Source organism: Rhinopithecus roxellana, chromosome 12 (assembly GCF_007565055.1).
Source record: "Rhinopithecus roxellana isolate Shanxi Qingling chromosome 12, ASM756505v1, whole genome shotgun sequence".
In the NCBI taxonomy this organism is placed as follows: domain Eukaryota; kingdom Metazoa; phylum Chordata; class Mammalia; order Primates; family Cercopithecidae; genus Rhinopithecus; species Rhinopithecus roxellana.
The window spans coordinates 131,309,187-131,335,607 of record NC_044560.1 but is presented as its reverse complement, the minus strand read 5'-3'; the positions used below and the strand labels follow the sequence as shown (position 1 = coordinate 131,335,607).

Here is a 26,421-nt window from a genome sequence, read left to right as displayed (position 1 = left end):
GAATGCAAGCAGGCATGGACAAATGCATGCAAGCATAAACAAACAGACAAAGCTAAGTAAAAAAGTGTGCATGCTCACCTATGCTTACAAAAATATACATACACATACCCACACACCCACACATTCACATGCTCAGGTGGACTTTGATATCTCTACCACTGTATCCCTGCCAACATCTTGAGAGTGGGTAAGGGATAGGCATCAGGTCGCTGGGTTGCCCAAGCAGAAAGTCTGGGTTCCCTAACACCTTTTTCTAAGCTAACGCTCCCGGACAATAATGAGAAAGGAGGCGGGGAATGGATGAAATTTCGTAACTGGGTGGACAGGCAGGTTCAGGATAAAAGGCCCAGTTAGAGGCTATAGTGGGGTGCAGGGCAGTCACACCGGAACCATGGAGCTCAGCGTCCTCCTCTTCCTTGCACTCCTTACAGGCCTCTTGCTACTCCTGGTTCAGCGCCACCCTAAAGCCCATGGCCGCCTCCCACCAGGTCCCCGCCCTCTGCCCCCTTTGGGGAACCTTCTGCAGATGGACAGAAGAGGCCTACTCAAATCCTTTCAGAGGGTAAGGCACAGATGAATGGGGTCTGAGGGTGGGCTGCTTCTTGCCTCTGTACTCGGGGATCCTTCACCAGACTGAGGCAGACTTCCTGAGTCAGGTTGGTGAGTACGGCGCATAGTGAAGCATGATGGGTGCTATTATTAGGAGAAAAACATCAGTCAACTTAAATTCTGCAGAGTTTATTTGAGCAAAGAAGTGACTCATGAATTGGACAACTCCCTAAACCAGGAGATACCACACGGCAGTATGGGCAAGCGGTATTTACAGGCAGAAAAAGAGGTGACATACAGAAACAGCCTGATTGGCCACAGATCACAGCTTGCCACTTGGTAACAATCTTAGCAGTTAGCAGCCTGTGGTGGACTGAAAGCCCAGCTGCTCTGATTAGCCAACACTTGGCTGCTCTCACAAGAATATATTCGTTTGGGCCAGGTGCAGTGGCTCATGACTGTAATCCCAGCACTTTGTGAGGTCGAGTGGGGGGATCACCTGAGGTCAGGAGTTCAAGACCAGCCTGGTCAACAGGGTGAAACTGTGTCTCTACTAAAAATACAAAAATTAGCTGGGCATGGTGGTGCGTGCCTGTAATACCGGCTACCCAGGAGGTTGAGGCAGGAGAATCACTTGAATTCAGGAGGCGAAGGTTGCAGTGAGCAGAGATGGTGCCACTGCACTCCAGTCTGGGTGGCAGTGTGAGACTGCATCACAAAAACAAACAAACAAAAGAATATACTAGGGAGTATTTCTGCAACCAGTTAGGTTGCAGTTCACTCTATGCAGAGAGAGCTTTAGGTCAAATTTAATTTAATTAAACAATTCTTAGGTATCAACATTACTTCTGTCACCATCGAAATTGACTTGTTTGCTCTCAGTATGGAATTCACAATGGACAATGTCAAAGTAGTTGAGTGATTCTTTATGTTTTCTTCATGTTTTTGTTATTCATACTGTAATGAAGCCATTGGATGTACAGAGAATGGCTGCATATGAGCATTTAAGACTCTCTCTCTCTCTCTCTCTTTTTTTTTTTTTGAGACAGGGTCTCACTTTGTCAACCAGGCTGGAGTGCTGTGGCATGCATGATCTTGGCTCTCTGCAGCCTTGACCTCCCAAGGCTCAGGTAATCCTTCTGCCTGAGCCCCCCAAGTAGCTGGAACTACAGGTGTATGCCACCATGCCCAGATACTTTTTGTATTTTTTTGTAGAGACAGGGTTTTACCATGTTGCCCAGACTGGTCTCAAACTCCTGGGCTCAAGCAATCCACCTGCCTTGGCATCCCAAAGTGGTTGGATTACAGGTGTGAGCCATTGCACCCGGCTAAGACTCTTGAGAAAATACAACACATCAGGGAGACTGTTATGATGGCTCTCAGGAAGATAATACAAAGAAAATGAATTCTGTACCTTACTAGGAGTCTCCATGAACCAAACTGATCGAAATCGAATAATTCAAGGCTCAGACAATAAAGATAGTTCAGTAGTATTAGAGTCCGATTAGTCATGGACTTTGTTCAGGGCACGATGGTGATTAAGGACCAGAACTTCTATAAAATAACTTGATTTAAAGAGTTATTCATTTTTGTAGTTGGCCTGGTAACACATGTCGTAGTATCCTGGAGACCCACTAGAAGAAACATTAAGAGTAGAAAACCTTGGGATAGTCAGGCTTGCTGTGTTAGTCCGTTCTCACACTGTTATAAAGAGATACATGAGACTGGGTAATTTATAAAGAAAAGGGATGTAACTGACTCACAATTCCACATGGCTGGGGAGGCCCCAGGAAACTTACAATCATGGCAGAAGGTGAAGGAGAAGCAAGTACCTTCTTCACAAGGTGGCAGAAGAGAGAGTGAGAGTGATAGAGAGCGAGAGAGAGAGAGAGAGAGCAAAGAGGGAAGAGCCTCTTGTAAAACCATCAGATCTTGTGAGAACTCACTCACTCTCACAAGAACAGCATGGGGGAAACCACCCCCAGGATCCAATTACCTCCTACCAGGTCTTTGCCTCCACACCTGGGGATTGCAATTCAAGATGAGATTTGGGTGAGGACACAGAGCCAAACCATATCACTTGCCATCCCATTCAGGATGCTTGCAAACCAACTGTTAGCTGCACCCGTAAACACATATCTTCTTTTTGCCCTGAGAAATTTCCTTAGTGTATTTTGTGGCAGTGTCTAGAGAAATAGCATTGTCAGCCACATTTTAAATTGAGTTATCTGTACTAGCAAATTCACGGGAAAGATAAGAGCAATATTCGGTTTTGTTCAGCACCATACACAAGCCTCCAAGATGGGCAAAGAGGAGATCTAAAACTGGGTGATGTTCCATTAAGCGTTTCTGTTGAACACAAATGTTCTTATCCTCCTTTTGGAGAGTGGCTTCTACCCATCTGGACCCCTTGGAGGTTCAATTGGCTACAAAATTCAAGATGTCCCTTAATGTATAAATTAGCATCAGATTCCATACAGCTGTCACCCCAGTACCACCAAGAGTGAGCACCCAGGGACTCCATTGGAACCTTTTCTCAGCAGAAACCAACTTATCTTCATCAATTTTGAGGTTGATAGTAATTTCAGTTATTTGATAGTATTTCAGTTTTGGCTTTTAACTATGGGAGGTGTTATTGAAATCTCAGGGAAACAATTTGGAAACCAGCAGTGAACTCAGGAAGGACCAGGCATCCATCCAGGTTCTCCATGAGTGCATGCTTCACACTGGAGTTATAGCCTCTTAAATACAAATTTTAGCACCATAAGTAGCAATTTATGCTTCTCTAATTCAGGTACATAACACTGGCTTATTAAATAGGTTATCATAGGTAATTTGATGGTGCCATTGCACTCCAGCCTGGGTAACAGATTGAGACCCTGTCTCTGAATTGGAACAACATGGGGGCACTGTCCTTGGAGGGGTGAGTGGGCATGAAGAGGTATCTGGGTATGAGCCATAGATGTGGAATTTCACTCTTCTCTGCCATCCTCTGTTACATCTTTGGGTACCTGCCTGCCACTGAAAGAACGAAGTAAAAGAAGTGGTGGCACGAATCAAATAGATTTTGCTGTGCCATTGAGAGAGAGCAGACTAGCAAATCTCAGTGCCAGGACAGTGGAGGAGAGAGGGAGAGCAGGAAAGGAGTCTGGGCAGGGAGTGCTTATCAACAATATACATAATGCCCTATAACGGTAACTGCCACTTGCTCAGTGTTTACCTGGCTTATCACTGCTTGCCATGCATGATTTTATGTTTAAATATGTACTTATTATTAGTAATCAATCAACCCATTTTCCAATGGGAGAATTAGAACACTGACAATACCTTCCAGCTCCTCTTCCCCTCCCCCCTCCCATGTTGACCATACTCCTGAATCTTAGACTTATTATCCCTTTGCTATTAATAAAGCTGTTTTTTTTTTTTTCTGATCAATGGTCTTTTTACTGATACCAAGTACAGTGTATATATGCCAATACTATTATGAATTTTAAAAGTATTTGCTTAGACAGAATACATGGACATACACATGATGAATGTGATAATTGTCATACATATATGTTTATCTTAGACACTTAGTCGAAACATGTGGTCTTTGGTTATTGTTAGACGCTGGCACTTTACCTGGAAGATACAAGGTAATTGGGTCATAGACTCTCAAATTATGGAACCTTTAGATTTTTCAGGGCAATGCCATGGAGGGAGCCAAGGAGGCTTATAATTAGGTAAGATGTTGTTTGGGTGACTCACCACCCAACCGGTCAACACTCAAAAGACGTGGTGGCTTATACCTGTATTCCCAACACTTTGGGAGGCTGAGGTGGGAGGATTGCTTGAAGCCAGGAGTTAGAAATGAGCCTAGACCCTGTCTCTACAAAAAATGTTTAAATTTAGCCAGTCATGGTGGCATGTGCTTGTAGTCCCAGCTACTTGGGAGACTGAGTCAGGAGGATCACTTGAGCCGCGCAGTTTGAGGCTGCAGTGAGCTATGATGACATCACTGCACTCCAGCCTGGGCGACAGAGCAAGACTCTGTCTCTTAAAAATATATCATCTGCAGTGTGAGGAGTGATAACATTTAGAAAAGTGTGTATAGGTTTCAATTCTGGCCAAAGACATCCTACACAATTCACTGAACCCTCTCTTTAAGGGTTTTTTCCAAGCTCTGCAGAGGCTACCTGGGCACTAATCATGCCTCTATTAACAGAATTTGCTGCTCCTTCTAGCTCTTGGTATCTCACGGCCCCCTTTCTTTATGTGAGCTGGTATGGTCATTGAATATCCCAATCCTTTACAAATTCTGAAACAAGCAAAACTGTCAATGAAATTCTTATTTGCCTAAACTGAGTTTTCAAAAGGATCTTTGTGGCTAACTTGTTAGTTCATAGAATGTGGAGGCTTGTCAGGAATGATATTGAATTTTTTCATTTCAATTGTTTCAGAGACGGAGTCTCAGTCTGTTACCCAGGCTGAAGTGCAATGGCACAGTCATAGCTCACTGCAGCGTTGAACTTCTGGGGTCGGGAGATTCTCCCGCCTTAACCTCCAGAGTAACTGGGACTACACGTATGAGCCACCATGCCCCACTATTTATTTTTATTTTTGTAGAGATGGGTTCGAGGGAGGATCTCACTACAATGCCTAGGCTGGTCTCGAACTCCTGGCCTCAAGCAATCCTCCTGCCTCAACCTCCCAAAGTGTTGGGATAAGTTTTCAAAAGACATGTTTGACCCTCTCCCCTTCTTTCTTGCAGCAAAGATTTCTATTTTCCCACACGGAGGACTTGGGGTAAATTGTTTTGCTGTTATTGTTGTTGTTGTTGTTTGAGGATGTGGGTGGATCATCTTGGTTAATGTCAATGCAAGAACAGTGTCTGTTCCTCATTATTGGGGTTCCTTAGCTATCTAGGCAGGCAACAGCTCCCTTGAGAAGACTTCCTGGCCCCAGGTCCCCACCACATGCTCTCATACACAAGCTGCCCCTCCTTACTGAGCCTATGTCCTCGACAGTGCCGCATTTACCTGTGAACCTGTGGCTGAACTCTCCCTCACACTTCCAGACAAGGAAGGCCTGTGAGGTCTCAGCACAGTGCTGAACATAGTGCCTGGTACACAGTAGGCGTTTAGTAAATATGTGTCCGGGAACAAATGAAGGAGTCAGTGAGTGAAAGCTCACTAGCAGTCGGCGAGGGCCTGTAAAGTGCTGCCTGGCCCCCGGTAGGGGGTCGCAGATCTGGGGATCCCTCCCCACCAAATAGAGCTGCATCACATAGGTGAAGGTCCCAAGTGCCTATTGTTTTCTTTTCATTGTTTTCCACGTGTCACAAGAGTATCATGTGAATCTATGGACTTAGTTTTCTCACTAGAGTAATGTGGCTGGGAATTATCTGTGTTGTCGTGGGGATTTTCCAGGTGTCATTTACAGCTACCTGTGGACAAGGTGAGGTGCTACCCTCATCTTAGAAGTAAGGATGGTGGCCGGGCACGGTGGCTCACGCCTGTAATCTCAGCACTTTGGGAGGCCGAGGAGGGCGAATCAACTGACATCGGGAGTTCGAGAGCAGACTGACCAACATGGAGAAACCCCCCCGTACTAAAAAAAACACAAAACTAGCTGGACATGGTGGCACGTGCCTGTTGACCCAGCTACTTGGGAGGCTGAGGCAGGAGAATTGCTTGAACCCGAGAGGGGGAGGTTGCACTGAGCTGAGATTGCGCCATTGCACTCCATCCTGGGCAAAAAGAGTGAAACTCTGTCTCAAAAAACAACAACAACACAACAACAACAATAACCAAAAAAACAGTAAGGATGTTGATGCTCAACCTGGGAAAAGCACTTGTCCAGTGGCACACAACTGGGAAAAGGGGAAGCTGAGATCCAGCAGGAGGTCTGTCTCCAAAGCCCTCCTAGACTAAAGCTGCTTAACAATTTGTGGATGATGAAATCCTCTGAGAGTTTGATTGAAGCTGTGGCCCCCTCTTTTCCAAATAGGCACATACATGTTTGCATAAAGTTGTGAGGCTTCACAGACTCCCTAAAACTCTTTCATAAACCTTCCAAGGATCTTCTAGGTATTCACGACCGTCTATTATGATTGCATCTCTTTGGGGGTACGGTAAAGAGGGAGGGCATGAGCAAGTGTGTGCCAAGGCCGAGGAAGGTGGTGCTGTTGCTTTTCCATTTCCCAATAAGCTTCCAGATTCCTTCTGGAGTCAGAGGGATACGGGTTTGTGTCTCAGATTCAACTCTTATGCATTGAGTCACAGTTTTCTCTTCTCTCAGTTAAGATCATGACAGTGAGAATGTGTGCCCCTAAGGTGGTTGTGAGGATTAAATGGGATACTGCATACAGCTAGTATATAATAAGTGCTCATTAAATGGCAACTACCTTGATCCACTCATTCATTTATTCACAAATCCAATAACAATTCACTGGGCACTTTCTATGTACCAGGAAATATTCTAGGAATTGATGATGTAGCATCTTGGACAAGACATATGAGGTCACTGTGCTCATGGACATTCCATTGGCGGAGACAGATAAGCAAAAAATAAACAGATAAGGAAATGTTAGGTGGACAAGAACTATGATTAAACTAAAGCAGGGGGATATTTCAGAAAATGATGAGAACTATGTAGAATTGAGTGGTTAGGGAAAGACTGTCTTGCTTTGTTTCTGAGCCGGGACCAGGAAAGATTCAGGTGGAAGGCACCAGAAGGAGGCAGCGGTGGTTGCAAGAATCCTGAAGCAGGAAAAATCTCAGGGAACAACATGGAGGAATGAGTGGGAGGAGAAGTCAGAGAGGTAATGGGGCCATGTCATGTAGGACCATGTGAACCATCTGTGGAGACTTCAGATCTTATTCTCAGCAAAGTGGGAGTATTGGAGGCCTTGGTGAGCACAGGGATATTAATTATTTTACATTTTAGTGGGGTTACCCTGGCTTGTGGGGCCATGAAATAATTGTTAAGGGGTGTAAGCATGTAAGCCTGGAGAGCAGTGAAGGAGCTTTGCAGAGATCAGTGCAGGTCATTTGTAAGTAAACTTAACCATTTTTATAATTTTTATGTCACGTTTTTACTGAAGTTGAACATCACCGTAAAAAGTGCACAGCTCAATGAATTTTCACAAACTGAACACACTCATGGAATTGATTTGCAGGCCAAGTAGCAAGAGTCCCCCCAAAGCATGAACCCTGTCCTTTTCTAGTCACTATCCGCCCACCATCTTGATCATGGGTCAATTTTATCTGTGTTTGAACTTTTTTTTTTTTTTTTTTTTTGTGAGACGGAGTCTTGCCCTGTTGCCCAGGCTGGAGTGCAGCAGTGTGATCTCAGCTCACTGCAACCTCTGCCTCCCTGGGCTCAAGCAATTCTCTTATCTCAGCCTCTAAAGTAGCTGGGAGTACAGGCGAGGGCCACCACGCCTGAATAATTTTTGTAGTTTTAGTAGAGATGGGTTTTCACTATGTTGGTCAGACTGGACTTGAATTCCTGACCTCGTGATCAAACCCCCTCAGCCTCCCAAAGTGCTGTGATTACAGATGTGAGTTACCACGTCCAGCCCTGTGTTTGAACTTCATACACATAAAATTATGATGCATTGACTCTTTTCTGTCTAGTTGCTTCCACTCAACATTATGCCTGTGAGTTTCAGCCACGTTATTGAGTGTAGCTGTAGTTTGTTCTTTTTCATTGCTGTACAGTATTCTATTGTGTGAAACCCTCACTGTTTCTCTGTAGCTATGTTGATGAGTATTTTATTAAGAAAGCTTCTGTGAATATTTTGTTCAGTTTTTGGTGAATACACATACATATTTTTTGCTGGGCATGTACCTGGGAGCGAACTGACTGGTTTCCTGCGTATCCATTTGTTCGGCTTCAGGAAATACTGCCCAGCAGTTCCCCAAGTGGCTGCACACTAATCCCACCTTATCCACTGGGGCTATGTTCTGAGACCCCCAGTGGATGCCTGAAGCCCCACATAATACTGATCCCTATGTTTACTCTTTTTTCCCTATAGAATCACATTATATAGGGAGGGTGTTATACACAGTGCAGACATGGTGGACAAAGGATGATTCCTGTCCTGGGTGGGACAGAGTGGATGGTGAGAGACAATCATCATCCTACTCAGAATGGTGCACAACTTAAAACTTACAAATTGTTTATTTCTGGAATTTTCCATTTAATATTTTCAGACTGTGGTTACCTGCAGGTAACTGAAACTGCAAAAAGCAAAACCACAGACCATAAGGAGTATGGGTTTGGCGTGATATTCCTAGTATTTCATCAACCATCTCTACTGTTTTAGGCACCAGCCAATCAGAGCAGATCCTGGCTGGGCCACTGATTAACCTAAGCTTGTCCAACCCGCCTTATTTTGTTGTTGTTTTTCTGTTTTGTTTTGTTTCAGTTTTTAACAGCCTGAAGTCATGGTTTTCAGTTTCTGTCTCTAGTGATACACAGAAAAGAAGGATGAGGAAGGGGCTTTACTGGCCCAATCAGAAACAGAAACTAAGAACCCATGACTGTATTCTCTCCCTTGGATACCATTAACCGTTAACGCTTAGTCACTGGGTCCTGGCAGGGGAAAGGGCAGCCTGGGAAGGTGGATGTTGGGGAGGGGCTAATTACCAATCTGTTATGTAAGTATTTTGATGGTTTTACAACTGAGGTGTATGCTGACTAACAGCCACCCCGGGTGTGGATGTGATTGGCAGTTCCGAGAGAAATATGGGGACGTCTTCACAGTACACCTGGGACCGAGGCCCGTGGTCTGCTGTGTGGAGTAGAGGCCATACGGGAGGCCCTGGTGGACAACGCTGAGGCCTTCTCTGGCCGGGGAAAAATCGCCATCATGGACCCAGTCTACCAGGGATATGGTGAGGGCCTCAGAGGCACTGGGAGGGGGCGGGTGGGGGATGCTTCAGGGAAGGGAGGATATGGGGGGAAGAAGGACTCAGAGCCTTCTTCCAACTTCCTGTGCAACCCACCCACACCTCCCCCACACCCCAGGCGTGGTCTTTGCCAATGGAAACCGCTGGAAGGTGCTTCGGCGATTCTCTCTGATCTCCATGAAGGACTTCGGGATGGGAAAGCAGAGTGTGGAGGAGCGGATTCAGGAGGAGGCTCAGTGTCTGATAGAGGAGCTTCGGAAATCCAAGGGTGAGTCCTGGGAGATGAATAGGAAAGAAAATGAAACACTGAGAGATGCAGGTGCACGGGAATAGAAAGACAGAGAGGTATACGTGGGCAGAGACAGAGACACATGAAACAGAAGACATGATCTGACAGAGGGATAGGGACAGAGAGGCAGAAAGGGGAATAGAGAGGGATGGGGATGGGCAGGAGAGAAACAAACAGAGCCAGAGAAAGAAAGAGATGCCAGGTGTATAACGTCCAAGAGTTACTCAAAGTGGCTGGATGCGATGACTCTCACCTGTAATCCCAGTACTTTGGGAAGCTCAGGCAGGAGAATTGCTTGAGGCCAAGAGTTGGAGAACAGCCTGGGCAACATAATGAGATCCTGTCTCTACACAATATAGAAAAGAAATGAGCCAGGCATGGTGGTGTGTGCCTGTAGTCCCACCTACTCAGGAGGCTAAGGTGGGACTACAGGATCACTTGAGCCCAGGAGGTTGAGGCTGCAGTGAGCTGTGATTGTGCCACTGCACTCCAGCCTGGACAACAGAGCAAGATCCTGTCTCAGATAAACAAACAAACAAACAAACAAACAAAGAAACCCTCAAAGACATACATTTTCGTGGATCAGTTGTATCTCACGAAGGCAAAAACAGAAGTTATGTAAAAGAAAGCAAAGAGAGAAAAGAAAAAACTACAGACATTTAGCAAATAATGAACTGTGTTTTCCCTGCTCTGGGTGCAGTGCTGATGAGCTGGCAGTGAGCAAACAGGCCAGGTGGGATGTTCCGCCCTGGTGCAGCTGGAGGGGTCATGAAGGAAGCACTAGGTTGTTTCTGAGTTCTCCATAATTTGGTGTCTGTGGGAAATACAGGTGACGGGTCTGTGGCTAGCGCCTCCATCTCATTCATGCCAGGTGTTTCCCATCTCTCTTATCAAAATTTCTCAAGAGACTATGGGACATAAATGCAGAGGCTGTGTGGGGAGGTAGAGACACAGGAGCTATAGGAAAACAGGGACAAGAAGACTGAAGAGAAGGACAGGAAGAAACAGAGTGACACAGGCAGGAAGAAACAGACAGATGGAGGGACCAAAATGAAGATAAATATAGGCTGGGCACGGTGGCTGCTCATGCCTGTAATCCCAGCCTTTTGGGAGGCTGAGATCTGGTGGATCGCTTGAGGTCAGGAGTTCAAGACCAGCCTGGGCAACCTGGTGAAACCCTGTCTCTACTAAAAATACAAAAACTAGCTAGGCATGGTGGCACATGCGTGTAATCCCAGTTACTCAGGAGGCTGAGACAGGAGAATTGCTTGAACCCGGGAAGTGGAGGTTGCTGAGAGCTGAGATCATGCTACTGCACTCCAGCCTGGGTGACAGAGCAAGACTGTGTCTCAAAAAACAACCAAAAAAACAAAAAAACAAAAAAAGAGAGAGCGAGAGAAACATATACACACAGAGACAGAAAGAATCAAAACACAAAGAGAAATTGAGGCAGAGAAAGTTAGAGAGACAGACAGACAAGGCTCAGGAAAATGTCTGCAGAGGAATGAGAGAAGACAGGCAAGTGAGACCCAGAGAGAGTCTGCACTAACCTGATATTTTTGGGCGCTCACAGACCACCCTCCTTCCAGCTGGAGCCAGGGCTGAGCCTAGTGTATACAGGTATAACTTAACAAGTGCAGAATAATGCCTGATGACTGGAAAGCCCTACATGTGGAAGGGACAGATAAAGGAATAGGTAGGGGTAGAAAGATGGATTTTTATTTATTTTAAATTAGAGACAGGGTCTCACTCTGTTGCCCAGGTTGGAGTGTAGTGGCACCATCATAGCTCACTGCAGTCTTAAACTCCTGGGCCCAAGTGATCCTCCCACTCAGCCCCCAGGACTCCTTCAGCTGCGACAACAGGCATGTGCCACCGTGTCTGGCTACATTTTTTGTTTTTTTATAGAGACAGAGTCTCCGTATGTTGCCCAGGCTGGTCTTGAATCCCTGATCCTTTTGCCTCAGGCTCCCAGAGTGCTGGGATTAGAGGTATAAGCCCCTGTGCCCACCCAGGGCTTTTTCATTTATACAAGCAATTGATTGAACACCTACTCCTCCCAGCCCCTACTCCTGGGATTTAACTGTATTCGCTCCCAGAGTCAGAGGTGGGGCCTGAGAGGAGGTGTAGAGTGAGAACCGGCTGCATGGACTCCATAGCTCGGTTGCCTGGGTCTAAATCCTAACCACAGTAATGACTAGCTGTGCAACTTTGGTCACATTACCCAACCTCTCTGTCTGCCCATCTGTAATTTGGAGCTAATAATCAAATTGCATCTGCCTCACATTGTTGTAGTGAGAATTCAATGGAATGATGTGTGAAATGCTGGTATATAATTAGCTGTTATGGTTATTTTTATGTTTATCATTACTGAGTGATGGCAGACAATCACACAGAGATGGGTGACAGCCTGATGTTCCCCAGGTCCTTCAGTCTGTGTCCTTGACCTGCTGCTTCTTCCTAGGAGCCCTCGTGGACCCCACCTTTTTCTTCCATTCCATTACCACCAACATCATCTGCTCCATCGTCTTTGGAAAACGCTTCCACTACCAAATCAAGAGTTCCTGAAGATGCTGAACTTGTTTTGCCAGAGTTTCTCACTCATCAGGTCTGCATTCAGCCAGGTCCAGGAGAGGGAGAAGGAGAGGGAGGGTGGGGGTGAGGTGAACATCTAGGACACACGAGAAAAGGATGACCTGTCTTGGGGGCCCAGAAATGCAGCTTATCACTGGGAGAAAGGCAGAGACCACGTGGAGATTCAGGGACATGGAGACCTGGAGGGAGGGGAGATGATGAGACAGGGATAGAGACAGTGAGAGAGAGAATGGGACGTGATGGGGAGGCAGAAATAGAGTCAGAGAGAGACTGAGAGAAGGAAGATGAGCAAAAACAAGACAAAGAAGGGCAGAGATCAAAGAGATCAAGAGATCCTGAGAGACAGAGTTGATGAGAATGAGTGTGAAAGAGAGGGAGAGAGAGAACGAATCAGGCTTTGGGCTTGATCTTTACTCTTCTGCTCCTGGATGTCATTTATTTTTATTTTTATTTTTTTGAGATGGGGTCTCGCTGTCTCGTCCAGGTTGGGGTGCAGTGGTGCCATCTCGGCTCACTGCAACCTCTGCATGCTGGGTTCTAGTGATTCTCCTGCCTCAGCCTCCCAAGTAGCTGGGACTGCAGGAATGTGCCACCACACCTGGCTAATCTTTTTTTTTTTTTTTTTTTTTTTGAGACAGAGTCTCGGTCTGTTGCCCAGGCTGGAGTGCAGTAGTGCAATCTCGGCTCACCGCAACCTCCACCTCCCTGGTTGAAGCAATTCCCCTGCCTCAGCCTCCTGAGTAGCTGGGATTACAGGCGCCTGCCACCACGCCTAGCTAAATTTTTGGATTTTTTGTAGAGACAAGGTTTCGCCATGTTGGCCAGGTTGGTCTCGAACTCCTGACCTCAAGTGATCTGCCCACCTTGACCTCCCAAAGTGCTGGAATTACAGGCGTGAGCCACTATGCCCAGCCTGCTCCTGGTTTTCTGTATCCTTGCTTCTCTGTCTTTGGTAAAGCTCCTCACCTGAAGAAATTCAAGGATACATGATAATAAAGAACAGCATTTCTTCATTTTCTCCCATTTCTCCTTCTTCATCTTTGTTTTTTTTTAAACTTTCCACAGATTATAAAGGTAATCTTCTGCTTTTTTAGAAGAAAATAACAAAATTTATCCTCATTGATTAACCTGGAAATGTATATATTACATATTAAGTTTAAGAATATCAAGCGGCAGAACAGTATGCATAGCTGTAGTTTTTATTTATTTATTTATTTATTTATTTATTTATTTTGAGACAGTATCTTGCTCTGTCACCCAGGTTGGAGTGCAGTGGAGTGATCTCGGCTCACTGCCACCTCCACCTCCCAGGATCAAGTGATTCTCGTGCCTCAGCCTCCCAAGTAACTGGGACTATAGGCTAGCGCCACAACACCTGGCTAATTTTTTTGTATTTTTAGTAGAGATGGAATTTCACCATGTTTGCCAGGCTGGTCAGCATAGCTACAGCTCTTAAGCAGGGGTGTATGTTGGATTCACATGTGGGGCTGTCACAGCTATGGATTTTCAGGACCCTACTTTCCGGGCGGTCTGATCTGGAAAGTCTGGGATGGGGCCCAAGGTGAGTACTTGTAACAAGCCCAACCTATAATTCTAATGTTCTCCTCCCATTGAGAACCACAGAGAAAAGTCTGGAAGGAGACCCACCAGACAGTTAACAATGGTCATCTCTAGAAGGAGAGATTAAGAGGGAATTTTACATCTCAGTATATACATTTGCATTTTTGCAATTATTTGCAATGAATTAGGCATTCCATTCTTCATCAAAGTAATAGAGATATGCTCCAAAATATATAGTCCTAAAGTGTCAGCAGGCTTATCTTGTGTAAGAATCATTTTATCAATGTCCGACACAGCAAGGGAGATGAGGAGAGGTGGGAAGAGGGAGAGAGAAGTATGAGAAAGACAAATAAACAGGCTGAGGTAGACAATGAGTGGCACAGAAAGGAAGCGAGACAGAGGCAAAGAGATAGAAAGGAGAGAGGCAGGGAGATGGGGCAGAGGCCAAGAAAAAGACAGAAGGATGAGGGAGGAAGATGCAGAAAGAGGTAAATGTGAGAATAACAGATCAAATGAGACATAGAGTCAGTAAGTGAGGGGTTCAGAGGCAGAGGAGAGTGGGGAAGGGGGGTTCCCACGGAGATACTGGGGCCCAGGAGGAGCCCTCTCCTTGTGACCTGCTCGCTCAGCCCTAGGCAAACCTCACTCACCACCCTTCTTTCTTGCAGTTGTTTGAGTTCTTCTCTGGCTTCTTGAAATACCTTCCTAGGGCACACAGGCAAGTCTACAAAAACCCGCAGGAAATCAATGCTTACACTGGCCACAGTGTGGAGAAGCACCGTGAAACCCTGGACCCTAGCGCCCCCCAGGACCTCATTGACACCTACCTGCTCCACATGGAAAAAGTGGGGTCTGGGAGAGGGAAAATGGAGAGGAGTTGAGGGAGGGCAAGGCGGAGAGGTGAGAAGACGGAGGGAAAAAGAAGTAGGGAAGGGGAAGATGGGGAGGGAAGAATAAATATTAGGGAGGGGAGAATAGTGAAAGAGAGGAGAGGAGATGAGGAAGCAAAGAAATATGAGGTGAAAACAAGGAGAAAATAGAGAGGAGGAACTGAGATGGAGAGAGGGGGAGGTGGGGAGAGAGAGAGAGGGAGAGAGAGAGAGAGAAGACTGAGGAAGAAATTCGGGGCAAGGGACAAAAATACAGCAACAGGAGAAAAGACTCATAGATGCAGAAAGAGACTGGGAGAAAAAAAGAGAGACACATATCTGAGAGATGTGGAGAGAGATAGAAACAGAGCCAGGCAGAGTAAAGAAAGGCTGAGAGAGACGAGTTAGAGATATGCATCTGGACATGCAGAGGACAGAGAAAAGCAAACTGGGCCAGATAGTGTCAAAGACCTTTAGGCAAACGGAGGGCAGCCAGGGAGATGGGCGTGTACCCAGCAAGGCTACAACCTCCCCTGACCCTCCTCTCCCTTCCCCACTGTGGACACAGGAGAAATCCAACCCACACAGCGAATTCAGCCACCAGAACCTCATCATCAATACGTTCTCGCTCTTCTTTGCTGGCACTGAGACCACCAGCACCACTCTCCGCTACGGCTTCCTGCTCACGCTCAAATACCCTCATGTCGCACGTGGGCCAGGAACAGCCAGTCAAGAGGGTCTTCTGACCTCCTTCTGAGCTGCAGAAATGGCGATATTGGCACCACCTGGATGAGAGAGAGAATGCTGGCTTCCTATTCTGTAGGCTCTGGACTAGCTTCCAACCAAGCCAATTCTGTTTGTGGATGCATGGACGCATGAAGCATCTGTCCATGCGTTTTCCAACTGTTTTCTTCTATCACTCAAGGATTTTTTTTTTTTTTTTTTTTTTTTTTGAGACAGAGTCTTGCTCTGTCGCCCAGGCTGGAGTGCAGTGGCGCAATCTTGGCTCACTGCAAGCTCCGCTTCCAGGGTTCATGCCATTCTCCTGCCTCAGCTTCCCGAGTAGCTGGGACTACAGGTGCCTGTCACCACCCCCAGCGAATTTCTTTTGTATTTTTAGTAGGGACGGGGTTTCACTGTGTTAGCCAGGATGGTCTTGATCTCATGACCTCGTGATGCACAAATTTAGGGAGTACGTAAGCAGTTTTGTTACCTGCATAGGTTTTGTAGTGGTCAAGTTATGGCTGTTAGGGTATTTATCACCCGAACAATGTACATTGTACCCATTAAGTAATTTCTCATCATTCACCCCCTTCTGCTCCCTCACTCTTCTGAGTCTTCACTGTCTATCATTCCTCTCTCTGTGTCCATGTGTACACATTTTGTAGCACTCACTTATGAGCGAGAACATGTGATATTTGACTTTCTGTGCCATCACTTAAAAATTGACCCATTCATCCACTTATCTTTTCATCAATTCATTCTTTAAATCATGAATTAAAGAATATATACTCACTGATTCTTTCATCTATGATTCATCCAAAGACATATACAGTCATTCATTTATTTGGATTACTTGATCCACAAGTTGACCCTTTGAAACAGTGATATGTCGATGGACTATTTGTCATTGATTCATTGGCTCCTTTATTCATTCATTCATGCATTCATCCATCCTTCTATGAAGGATAGGTTTCACCCTTATCCTTCCATCAGTCTGTCTTTCAATTCACCCTTAATCCATCCATGTGTTCTTTCATTTATCACAATAATTCACTCATTTATTCACCTCTGATCTATTTATCATTCAATTCAGCCATTCCTTTATTCCTTTATTTACTCATACTTCACTAATTTATGTATTCACTTGTTCTTCCATAAATCTAGCCATTCATGTGATTATTCATTAATTGAGTTCATTGATTTGTCTATGGACCATTCATTAGTGATTAAGTAATCAATTCTTCTATTAATTGATAAGTAAATATTTACATCCATTTATTGGTTTGTTCATTTATTCATCAATCTCCCCATCCATGAATTGATCTGTTGATTGATTGATTGATTGATGTATTTATCTATCCAGTTGTTCATGGATTCATCTATTGTTCTATTACGCTATTATATACCTGAGGACCAAGAATAGTGTCTCACCTGTAATATACACACAACAAATATTAGTTTATTTCCTACTCATCTTAGAGAGGGTGTTTTGAGAGGTTTGTAGCCTGGAGTTCTTAATCTGAAGTTCTATATAAAATTGTGGTGTGTGTGTGTATGTGTGCGTGTGTACCTGTGCATGTGGGAAGAGGATCCATAATATTCACTAGATTTCAAGCAGTGAGAATTCTTGTTGCTTCCTCTCTCCTCCCCTCACCCCATGCTGATTGCTTTGAGGGGTATCAAGGATCTAACCCTTTACTATAGGTTTTTCATTGTTGAATAGAAAGTAGTGTCCCTGCTGAAAGGTCTCATTTAAAAATTTGTTTTTAATTTTTTTTCTTTTGAGATGCAGTCTTGCTCTGTCACCCAGGCTGGAGTGCAATGGCACAATCTCAGCTCACTGCAGCCTCCAACTCCTGGGTTCAAGAGAATCTGCTGCCTCAGCCTCCTCAGTAGCTAGGACTACAGGCGTGCACCACAACACCCAGTTAATTTTTTGTATTTTTAGTAGAGATGGGGTTTTGCCATGTTGGCCAGGGTCATCTTGAACTCCCGACTTCAAGCAATCCACCCGCCTTGGTCTCCCAAAATGCTGGGATTACGGGCATGAGCCACCATGCCCGGCCTGAAATGCCTCTTTAAAATGAGATTCATTTGTTTTCTCTTCTCTGCAGAGAGAGTCTACAAGGAGATTGAACAGGTGATTGGCCCACATCGCCCTCCAGCGCTTGATGACCAAGCCAAAATGCCATACACAGAGGCAGTCATCCATGAGATTCAGAGATTTGCTGACCTTCTCCCCATGGGTGTGCCCCACATTGTCACACAACAGACCAGCTTCCGAGGGTACATCATCCCCAAGGTAAGACCGGCTGGAACCCCACATCCTTCCTCTGTGGGCATCCTGGATTCTCTTAATCCCCTAACGCAACATTTTTTTTTTTTTTTTTTTTTTTTTTTTTTTTTTTTTTTTTTTTTTTTTTTTTTTGAGACGGAGTCTCGCTCTGTCACCCAGGCTGGAGTGCTGTGGCCGGATCTCAGCTCACTGCAAGCTCCGCCTCCCGGGTTCACGCCATTCTCCTGTCTCCGCCTCCCGGGTAGCTGGGACTACAGGCGCCGCCACGTCGCCCGGCTAGTTTTTTATAGTTTTTAGTAGAGACGGGGTTTCACCGTGTTAGCCAGGATGGTCTCGATCTCCTGACCTCGTGATCCGCCCGACTCGGCCTCCCAAAGTGCTGGGATTACAGGCTTGAGCCACCGCGCCCGGCCTAACGCAACATTTTTATATCTCTCAATTGAGTCCCCTTGTTTTTGTTTTTTCTTTTTGTTTTTTTGTGGTGTGTGTGTGGAGGGTGGGCATGGCAATATCTTTTGATCTTTTGATCCTCCCTCAGGACACGGAGGTATATCTCATCCTGAGCACTGCTCTCCACGACCCACACTACTTTGAAAAACCAGACGCCTTCAATCCTGACCACTTTCTGGATGCCAATGGGGCATTGAAGAAGAATGAAGCTTTTATCCCCTTCTCCTTAGGTAAGCTGGACCCACAATTTCTTTCCCAGACACCAGAGGGCAGGTCCTATCCTCAACTTGAGAAAAACAATGACAGGTCCTTATCAATCGGGCACTTAATATATTCCAATTGCTTCACCTGCCTTATCCCATTCCATCTTCACTACAACCCTCTAAGGGGGCTTGAGGAAGAAGATTACATTCCCAAAGGTACATCTTGGAAAGCAGGACCTTGGGCAAGTATTTTAACATCTCTAAACCTCAGCGAGTTCATTTTCTTAAAGAGAAAAAAATCTGTTGAGCACTACCCTTAGGGCAGTGCTGTGTTGGGGGCTGAAGATAATGCATCAAACAAGTCACACAGAGACAGGGTTCCTGCCCCAGGAAATTTAAAGTCCAACAGGGAAGATGGACATTCATCAAATAACAGTAAAATAATCATCTCATGAAATGAATGAATGCCTGCAACATGCTTAGAACTGCCTGGCACTAAGGACATGCTCACATGGACAATTATTATAATTAGACATAATTGTGATAAGTGCTCTAAAGGGAGCTTTGGGAGCACAAAATAGGAAATACTAGCTAATCTTGTGGTGGGTCAGTAAGGAAAAGCTTACCAGAGGAACTGGCTTCCAAGCTGAGATGTTCATGGGTGAGTGTCAATCAACCATTGCAAAGTGTGTTCCAGGCAAAGGAAACAGCAAAGCAAAGGCCAAAGGTGGAAACGTGATGGTACCACTGAGAAGCTATAGGAAGTCCGGTGAGCCTTGGGTGTAGACTGCAGAAGAGAATAAGACAAAGGGCTCAGCTCAGCAGGACCTTGAGGCTTGCGGGAGAAGTTTGGATTTCTGCTCTAGCACTGGGGAGTGGAGAAGGTCTTGACATGCTCTGACTTGTCCCAGTTCTCATCCTCCACTCTTTGGTTGGTTAAGAGAAAAGTTTTAGACAAATTAAACTTAGCAGAGTCTATTTGAGCAAAGAAACAATTCATGAATTGGGCAGCACAGGGAACCAGTAAAGGTTCAGAGAGCTCCACCCAGCAATGTTGTCAGGCAGTATTTATCCACAGGGAAAGGAACTGAGGTACAGAAACAGCCTGATTGGTTACAGCTCTGTATTTGCCTTATCTGAGTGTGTCTGGGAGCTTGCAGCCTGTGACTGGCTGAAACTTGGCTGCCCTGATTGGCCAAAGTTACTTGTTCCAAGAGTATACTCTCAAGTTACATTGCAGTTTGTTTACATATTGAGTTAGGTTACAGTTTGTTATATAGGGAGGCCCCTTTAGGCCAAATTTAATTTAGCATGCACCATCCATGAAAGGCCCCAGAAACCAACCCCCAGTCTTGAGTTTCATCAGTGACTTCAGTGATCCAGGGTCCTGGCCCAGCCCGAGGTTTTGTGCAGTACAGTGACCTCGTTCCACATTTTATCTTCAATGATAGTTGGAAACACATGGGGTGGTGGCTTGAGGGTCAATGTCTTCTCTCAATTTTGCTATCTTTTTTTTTTTTTTTTTTGAGATGGAGTCTCACTCTGTCACCCAGGCTGGAGTGCAGTGTCATGATCTCAGCTCACTGCAACCTCTGCGTCCGGGGTTGAAGTGATTCTCGTGCCTCAGCCTCCCGAGTACCTGGGATTACAGGCTTTTGCCACCACGCCTGGCTAATTTTTTGTATTTTTAGTGGAGACAGGGTTTCACTCTGTTAGCCAGGATGGTCCTGAACTTCTGACCTTGTGGTATGCCTGCCTCAGTCTCTCAAAGTGCTGGGGTTACAGGCGTGAGCCACTGTGACCAGCCTGCTATTTTCTTTAAAGAGAGGCAGAGATATAGGGAAATAAGGACAGAGACAGATAAGTAACAAAGATAACGAGACTGAGAAACAGAGTTAGGGACAAAGAGGGAGCACCCTGAGAGAAAGAGATGGGGAGACCGTGGCAGAAAGACAGACAGCAGGTGAACATCAGACAGTATACGGAGAGGGAGAGAGAGAGACACACAGAGAGAGGGCCACATAAGGAGAAGGAGGAGGTGGAGGAATAAGAGGAGAGGGAGGAGGAAAAGGAAGAAGGAGGGGAGAAGGAAGGAGGGAAAGGAGAGAAGCAGATAAGAGATAGGAAAAAGAGAGAGTGACATAAGAAGAGGAAGAAAGAATGAACAAGACAAATAAGGTATCTTTAGAGGGAGATGAAAAAAGGACAGAGCAAGAGAGATTGGGGAGGAATCAGATTCAAATAGGCAGAGATAGGAAGTTAAGCAAGATGGAAGAAAGCCGAAAAAGGAGAGGAAAGGGAGAAAAACTGTGTCTGACAGGCACAGACAGAGAAAAAGACAGGGGTAGGGCTGCCAGGGGCAAAAAGAAAGGTATAACCCAAGCCAAAAGGGTGCTGCAGCCAAAGAAATTCCAAAAGGTATCCAAATAGACGGCCCCAGAGATGGGGAGGGCGTGATGGGAGGGAGGTAACAAGCATCAGGCTGTTGTGGAAAACATTAGGTCACACAAATAATTACAGAAGAACAAGCCCAGAGACCTGCCTGTTTCTAAGCTCATGTCACCCACCTTCTGGATGTGCCAAAGGGATGTGGACCCTTTTCCAGACACATCCACATAGACACACTTGTCCAACAACTTGACAGGCATAGGGAATGCCTGAAAACTCACACTTGACATGGCCTTTCCAAGGTCTGCAGATTATGAACACTGAAGTGAAGGGAAAGCCTCCCTTTGTCTCTGCCTCAGCTTTTTCTGGTTCCGCTTGTTCTCATTTTTCTCCAAGTCTGTGGTTTAGAACCGATGGGGGGTTCCTTGCACTTCTGAGAATCAGTGGAAGAAAAAGACTCTCCCTGACTCATATGCATGTGTCCCATTCACAATTTATATACAACTTGGGTTTTTTCCCCCTGAACTCTTGAAACCTGTGGATCTCAGGCTGAGACCAGAAGACAGCCTAGAGACACACACACAGACACACAGCCAGAAACACACACCCCACACATACCCCCAGAAACAAACACAAGGCCATAACCAAACCTTAAGGCTCCTCAGTACAAGCCAAGTGCTATCCTAAGAATTTTGTCAATTGTCTCCTTTAACCTCACAAGAACCCTTTGAGAGAGGTGCCATTCTCCCCATATGAGAAGTGAAGAACACTAAGAATGTTGTCATAAATATGCTCACACTCACACATGTAGAGGTACACACACACACACACACACACACACACACACACACACACACAACCAGAAGTGAGTCATTATACTCTGGGGGGGTCACGAAACCCTTTGGAACTCTAACAGAAGCTACAAACCCTCTACCAGAAAAATGAACATGGCGCCAGGTGCGGTGACTCATGCCTGTAATCACAGCACTTTGGGAGGCCAAGGTGACTGGATTACCTGAGGTCAGGAGTTCAAGACCAGCCTGGCCAACATGATGAAACCCCATGTCTACTAAAGATACAAGAAATTAGCCAGGCATGGTGGTGGGAACCTGTAATCCCAGTTACTTGGGAGGCTGAGACACGAGAATCCTTTGAACCCCCTGGTAGGCGGAGGTTGCAGTGAGCTGAGATGGCGCCATTGTCCTCCAGCCTGAGTGACAGAGAGAGACTCCATCTCAAAAAAAAAAAAAAAAAAGAGGGAGAGAGAGAGAGATGAACATGGCACATCCACTCAAAGATTTGCACCTGGTTTCAGAGCAGCTTCCTCAAAGTCCACCCTGAATTGCAGGTAAAAGGCCAGTCTTATGCAAATCTGTTGCAGTGGAGATACGTGTCTGGGCTTAGGGACATATGAGAGCAAAGAGTATTCACCTGCCCTGTGCCCATGCTGGTGACCTTCTGTGTCCACAAGGAAGCGCATTTGTCTTGGTGAAGGCATCGCCCACAACGAATTGTTCCTCTTCTTCACCACCATCCTCCAGAACTTCGTGGCCAGCCCTGTGGCTCCTGAAGACATTGACCTGACACCTCAGGAGAGTGGTGTGGGCAAAATACCCCCAACGTACCAGATCCGCTTCCTGCCCCGCTGAAGGGGCTGAGGGAAGGGGTCAAAGGATTCCAGGGTCACTCAGTGTCCCCACCTCTGTAGACAGTGGCTCTGACTCCCCTCAACTTCCTGCCTCTGAGAGACCTGCAGCAAGCCAGCTTCCTTCCCCTCCATGGCACCAGTTGTCTGAGGTCACATTGCAAGTGAGTGAAGAAGTGAGATTATTGAAAATTATAATATATACTCTCTCTGTCTATATATATATATATATATATATATATATATATATATATATATATTTTAGACAGAGTCTCACTCTGTCACCCATGCTGGAGTGCAGTAGCACAATCTCGGCTCACTGCAACTTCCACCCCCAGGGTTCAAGCAATTCTCCTGCCTCAGCCTCCCTAGTAGCTGGGATTACGGGCGTGTGCTACCACGCTCAGCTAATTTTTATATTTTTGGTAGAGACGGGGTTTCACCATGTTGGCGAGGCTGGTCTCGAACTCCTGAACTCAAGTGATTCACCTGCCTCGGCCTCCCAAAGTGCTGGGATTATAGGTGTGAGTCACTGTGCTCGGCCATATACATATATGATTTTAAAAATTAAGATGAAATTCACATAACATAAAATTAGCCATTTTAAAGTGTGCATAGTGGCATGTGGTTCATTCACAAAGCTGTTACAGCCACCACCATCTAGTTCCAAACATTTTCTTTTTTCTGAGAGGGAGTCTCACTCTGTCACCCAGGTTGGAGTTCAGTGGCGCCATCTCAGCTCACTGCAACCTCCACATCCTGGGTTCAACAGATTCTCCTGCCTCAGCCTCTGGAGTAGCTGTGATCACAGGTGCCCTCCACCATGCCTGGCTACATTTTGTATTTTTAGGTGATCTTGAACTCCTGATGTTAGGTGACTTGCCTAGTTCCAAATGTTTCATTATCTCCCTCCAACAAAACCCATAGCTCTCAAGCTGTCACTCCCCATACCCCATTCTCCTTTTCATCTCAGCCCCTGCCAATCTGGTTTTTGTCCCTATGGACTTACTGATTCTCAATATTTCCTATAAACAGAATCATATAATATTAGATTTTGTTTTTTTTTTTTTGAAACAAAACTTTGCTCTGTCTCCCAGGCTGGAGTGCTGTGGTGTGATTTTGGTTCACGGCAACCTCTGCCTTCCAGGTTCAAGAGATTCTCCTGCCTCAGCTCCCAAGTAGCTGGGATCACAGGCATGTGCTACCATGCCTGGATAATTTTCTTGTACTTTTAGTGGGGACATGTTGGCCAGGCTGGTAGTGAGCTCCTGGCCTCAGGTCATCCACCCACCTCAGCGTCCCAAAGTGCTGATATTACAGGCGTAATATGTGATCTTTTGTGTCTGGTTGCTTTCACGTTGAACGCTATTTTTGAGGGTCGTGCCTGTTGTAGACCACAGTCACACACGGCTGTAGTCTTCCCCCATCCTCATTCCCAGCTGCCTCTTCCTACTGCTTCCCTCTGTCAAAAGCCTCCTTGGCCCAGGTTCCCTGAGCTGTGGGATCCTGCACTGGTGCTTTGGATTCCCTGATATGTTCCTTCAATTCCCTGAGAATTAAGTAAACATCTCTAAAGCCCGACCTCCCCAGGTCAAGAGGTGGTCTGTGCCATTTTGTGTGTGATTCTTCTGTTGTCAGGTCCCTAGGGATTTTTCTGGAAGGAATGTTTGTGAGAATGCCTCCCTCACCTCAATGCCAACTCTGTGCAGGGCCAAACCATTGTCTTACTCATCACCGTGCTCTCAACACAGAGTGTGGCCTATGACAGGTGTTCAAAATATTTGCTGAGGAATGAATGAATGGATGAATGAATGAGTGGCTAATCAGCATCCCCTACCCCCACAGCCCTCCCAAAATGGAGCTAGGCCTCCTCCATCAGACTATATCTCCTCCATAACCCACTTTCTTCTGAGGCTCAGAATAAATTCTCATCCCCAAGGAGCCCAAGATGCCCCCAATTCTGCCTGCCAGCTACTCTCAATCCCCCATGCTGCAATGCAACATTTTGATAAAGCTTAGCAATATTCTTGAAGTGGAACCAGTCTAAATCCAGCCTCCAGGCTGGACATGGTGGCTCATGCCTATAATCGCAGCACTTTGGGAGGCCAAGGCTAGTGGATCACCTCAAGTCAGGGGGTTTGCTACCAGCCTGACTAACATATGGAAACTCTGTCTCAACTAAAAAAATACAAAAATTAGCCTGGTGTGGTGGCACGCACCTGTAGTCCCAGCTGCTCAGGAGACTAAGACAGGAGAATCACTTGAACATAGGAAGCAGAGTGTGAAGTGAGCCAAGATCCCACCACTTCACTCCAGCCTGGGCAACAACGCAAGACTCCATCTCAAAAATCAATCAATCAATCAATCAATCAATCAATCAGCCAATCCAGCCTCCACACATTCCACCAGCAGGACCACCACCCTTCCCTGAGGGAGGTGCTGCAAGTTTAATATCTTTATCACAAGGATACACCAGCCAGCCTGTGGCCAATGGGAAACTGGCTCTGGGACTCAGCCCTGAGATGCTAACCTGTTGGCCTCTGCAGCACCTCCAGCTTTGTGCTCCTTGTAACCTCTGAAGAGTTAGCAGGGACTCCAGTGCAAATGCATGGCACACCTTCCCTCACCAACCACAGAAATCAAACAACAAACAGAACAACATGTCTTTTAAGAGCGACAGCAGAATGGAAGGTGGGTGGAATGAGGACCACGGCGCCCTCAGCCTTCTCACTCCTCATTGTTCCCAGTGACCTTTTGTTACTCTGGGTCTGGGGCCATTCCCACCTCCCAGGGCCGCCTCTCTCCTAGGCCCTGGCCTCTGTCCTTCCTGGGGGAGCACTTTGCAAATAAACCATGGGGCTTTCTCAAGTCTGTCCAGGTTGTCAGATGGGGGAGTGTGGAAGGGATGGAAAGGGTGGAGGTGGGTAGACGGGAAACCGCTCATGGGCAGTAAGTCAGTTGGGGTGAAACTTTGGGTGGGACGTCACAGACAAGCTTAGGAGTTCCTTTCTGGCTTATATATTAACTACAGAAGCTTCTAGAATTTTATAAGGTCAAATGAAGAGGAGGCCGACAGGAGGGAGAAATTCTGATAGACTTGAGGTTGACGGCAGTAGCGGTGGTGGAGCAATCCACTAGGACCCAGGCAGTCCATGTTGGTGTTTCTGGTAGATACAATGGGTTGGGTGGGCTACTCCCCAGTCCCACAGCATCCTGTAGCAGGTGTGGTGGTATTGTCCTAAGTGTGCTTAGGAGAACTTGTTCTCCCCTGTCCCTCCCCCATCTGGGTGGCATCACCTCACACTTGGCAAAAAGGGGGACAGAGCCCAACATTAAACTCTTGCAATTGTGCCAGCTGTGGGCTTGTGACCAGAGAGGGCAGGCAGCACCAGAGCTTCCTATGTCTTCTCTGTTGAATCCCTTCTCTTCTCTGATGAATCCAAGCACTCTCTCCTAGATAATCTGTTTAAAATGGAGTTTCTCTCCACAAAGAATCCATACTACCCGCGTCTGGTCAGCCATCTTGATCACCTTTCTACATTTAAAGAGACACAGCATGTTAAAAAGAAAATTTAGTTCCCTTAGGTATTGTTATTTACCTAGCCCTCCCAGTCAAGAAGTGGTCTGCATTTTAAAGGATTTTAATGCTTTTTTTTCACTCCCCAGTGATTTCAGGGAATTGGGTTGTTAAAAATGTTTTCTTTAGAGTTAATAGTTTTTATTCATGGGATGCTTACTCCAATAGAAGTTACTTAACCATTACCAGAGGAAACTCTTCATCAGTGCACTTGGCAGCTGACATCTTTGTCCTCTTGAAAAAAAAAAAAAAAAGTTGTTCAGGCACGGTGGTCATCCCTGTAATCCCAACCCCAACACTTTGGGTGGCTGAGGCGGGCAGATCACCTGCGGTCAGGCGTTCAAGACCAGCCTGGCCAACATGACGAAACACCATCT

At 46.0% G+C, this 26,421-nt stretch overlaps 1 protein-coding gene across 1 annotated transcript; it reads left to right on the top strand.

Annotated features, from left to right (window-relative positions):
• Nucleotides 1-391: 391 nt before the first annotated feature.
• On the top strand, nucleotides 392-22,471 carry LOC104676096 (cytochrome P450 2B6-like). Its single transcript, XM_010380821.2, is given in 11 exon segments — nucleotides 392-562; nucleotides 9,273-9,327; nucleotides 9,330-9,434; nucleotides 9,568-9,717; nucleotides 12,203-12,289; nucleotides 12,292-12,362; nucleotides 14,562-14,738; nucleotides 15,331-15,472; nucleotides 17,600-17,787; nucleotides 18,320-18,465; nucleotides 22,294-22,471. Coding segments are annotated over 11 exon segments (1,470 nt in total).
• The last annotated feature ends 3,950 nt before the right edge of the window (nucleotides 22,472-26,421 follow it).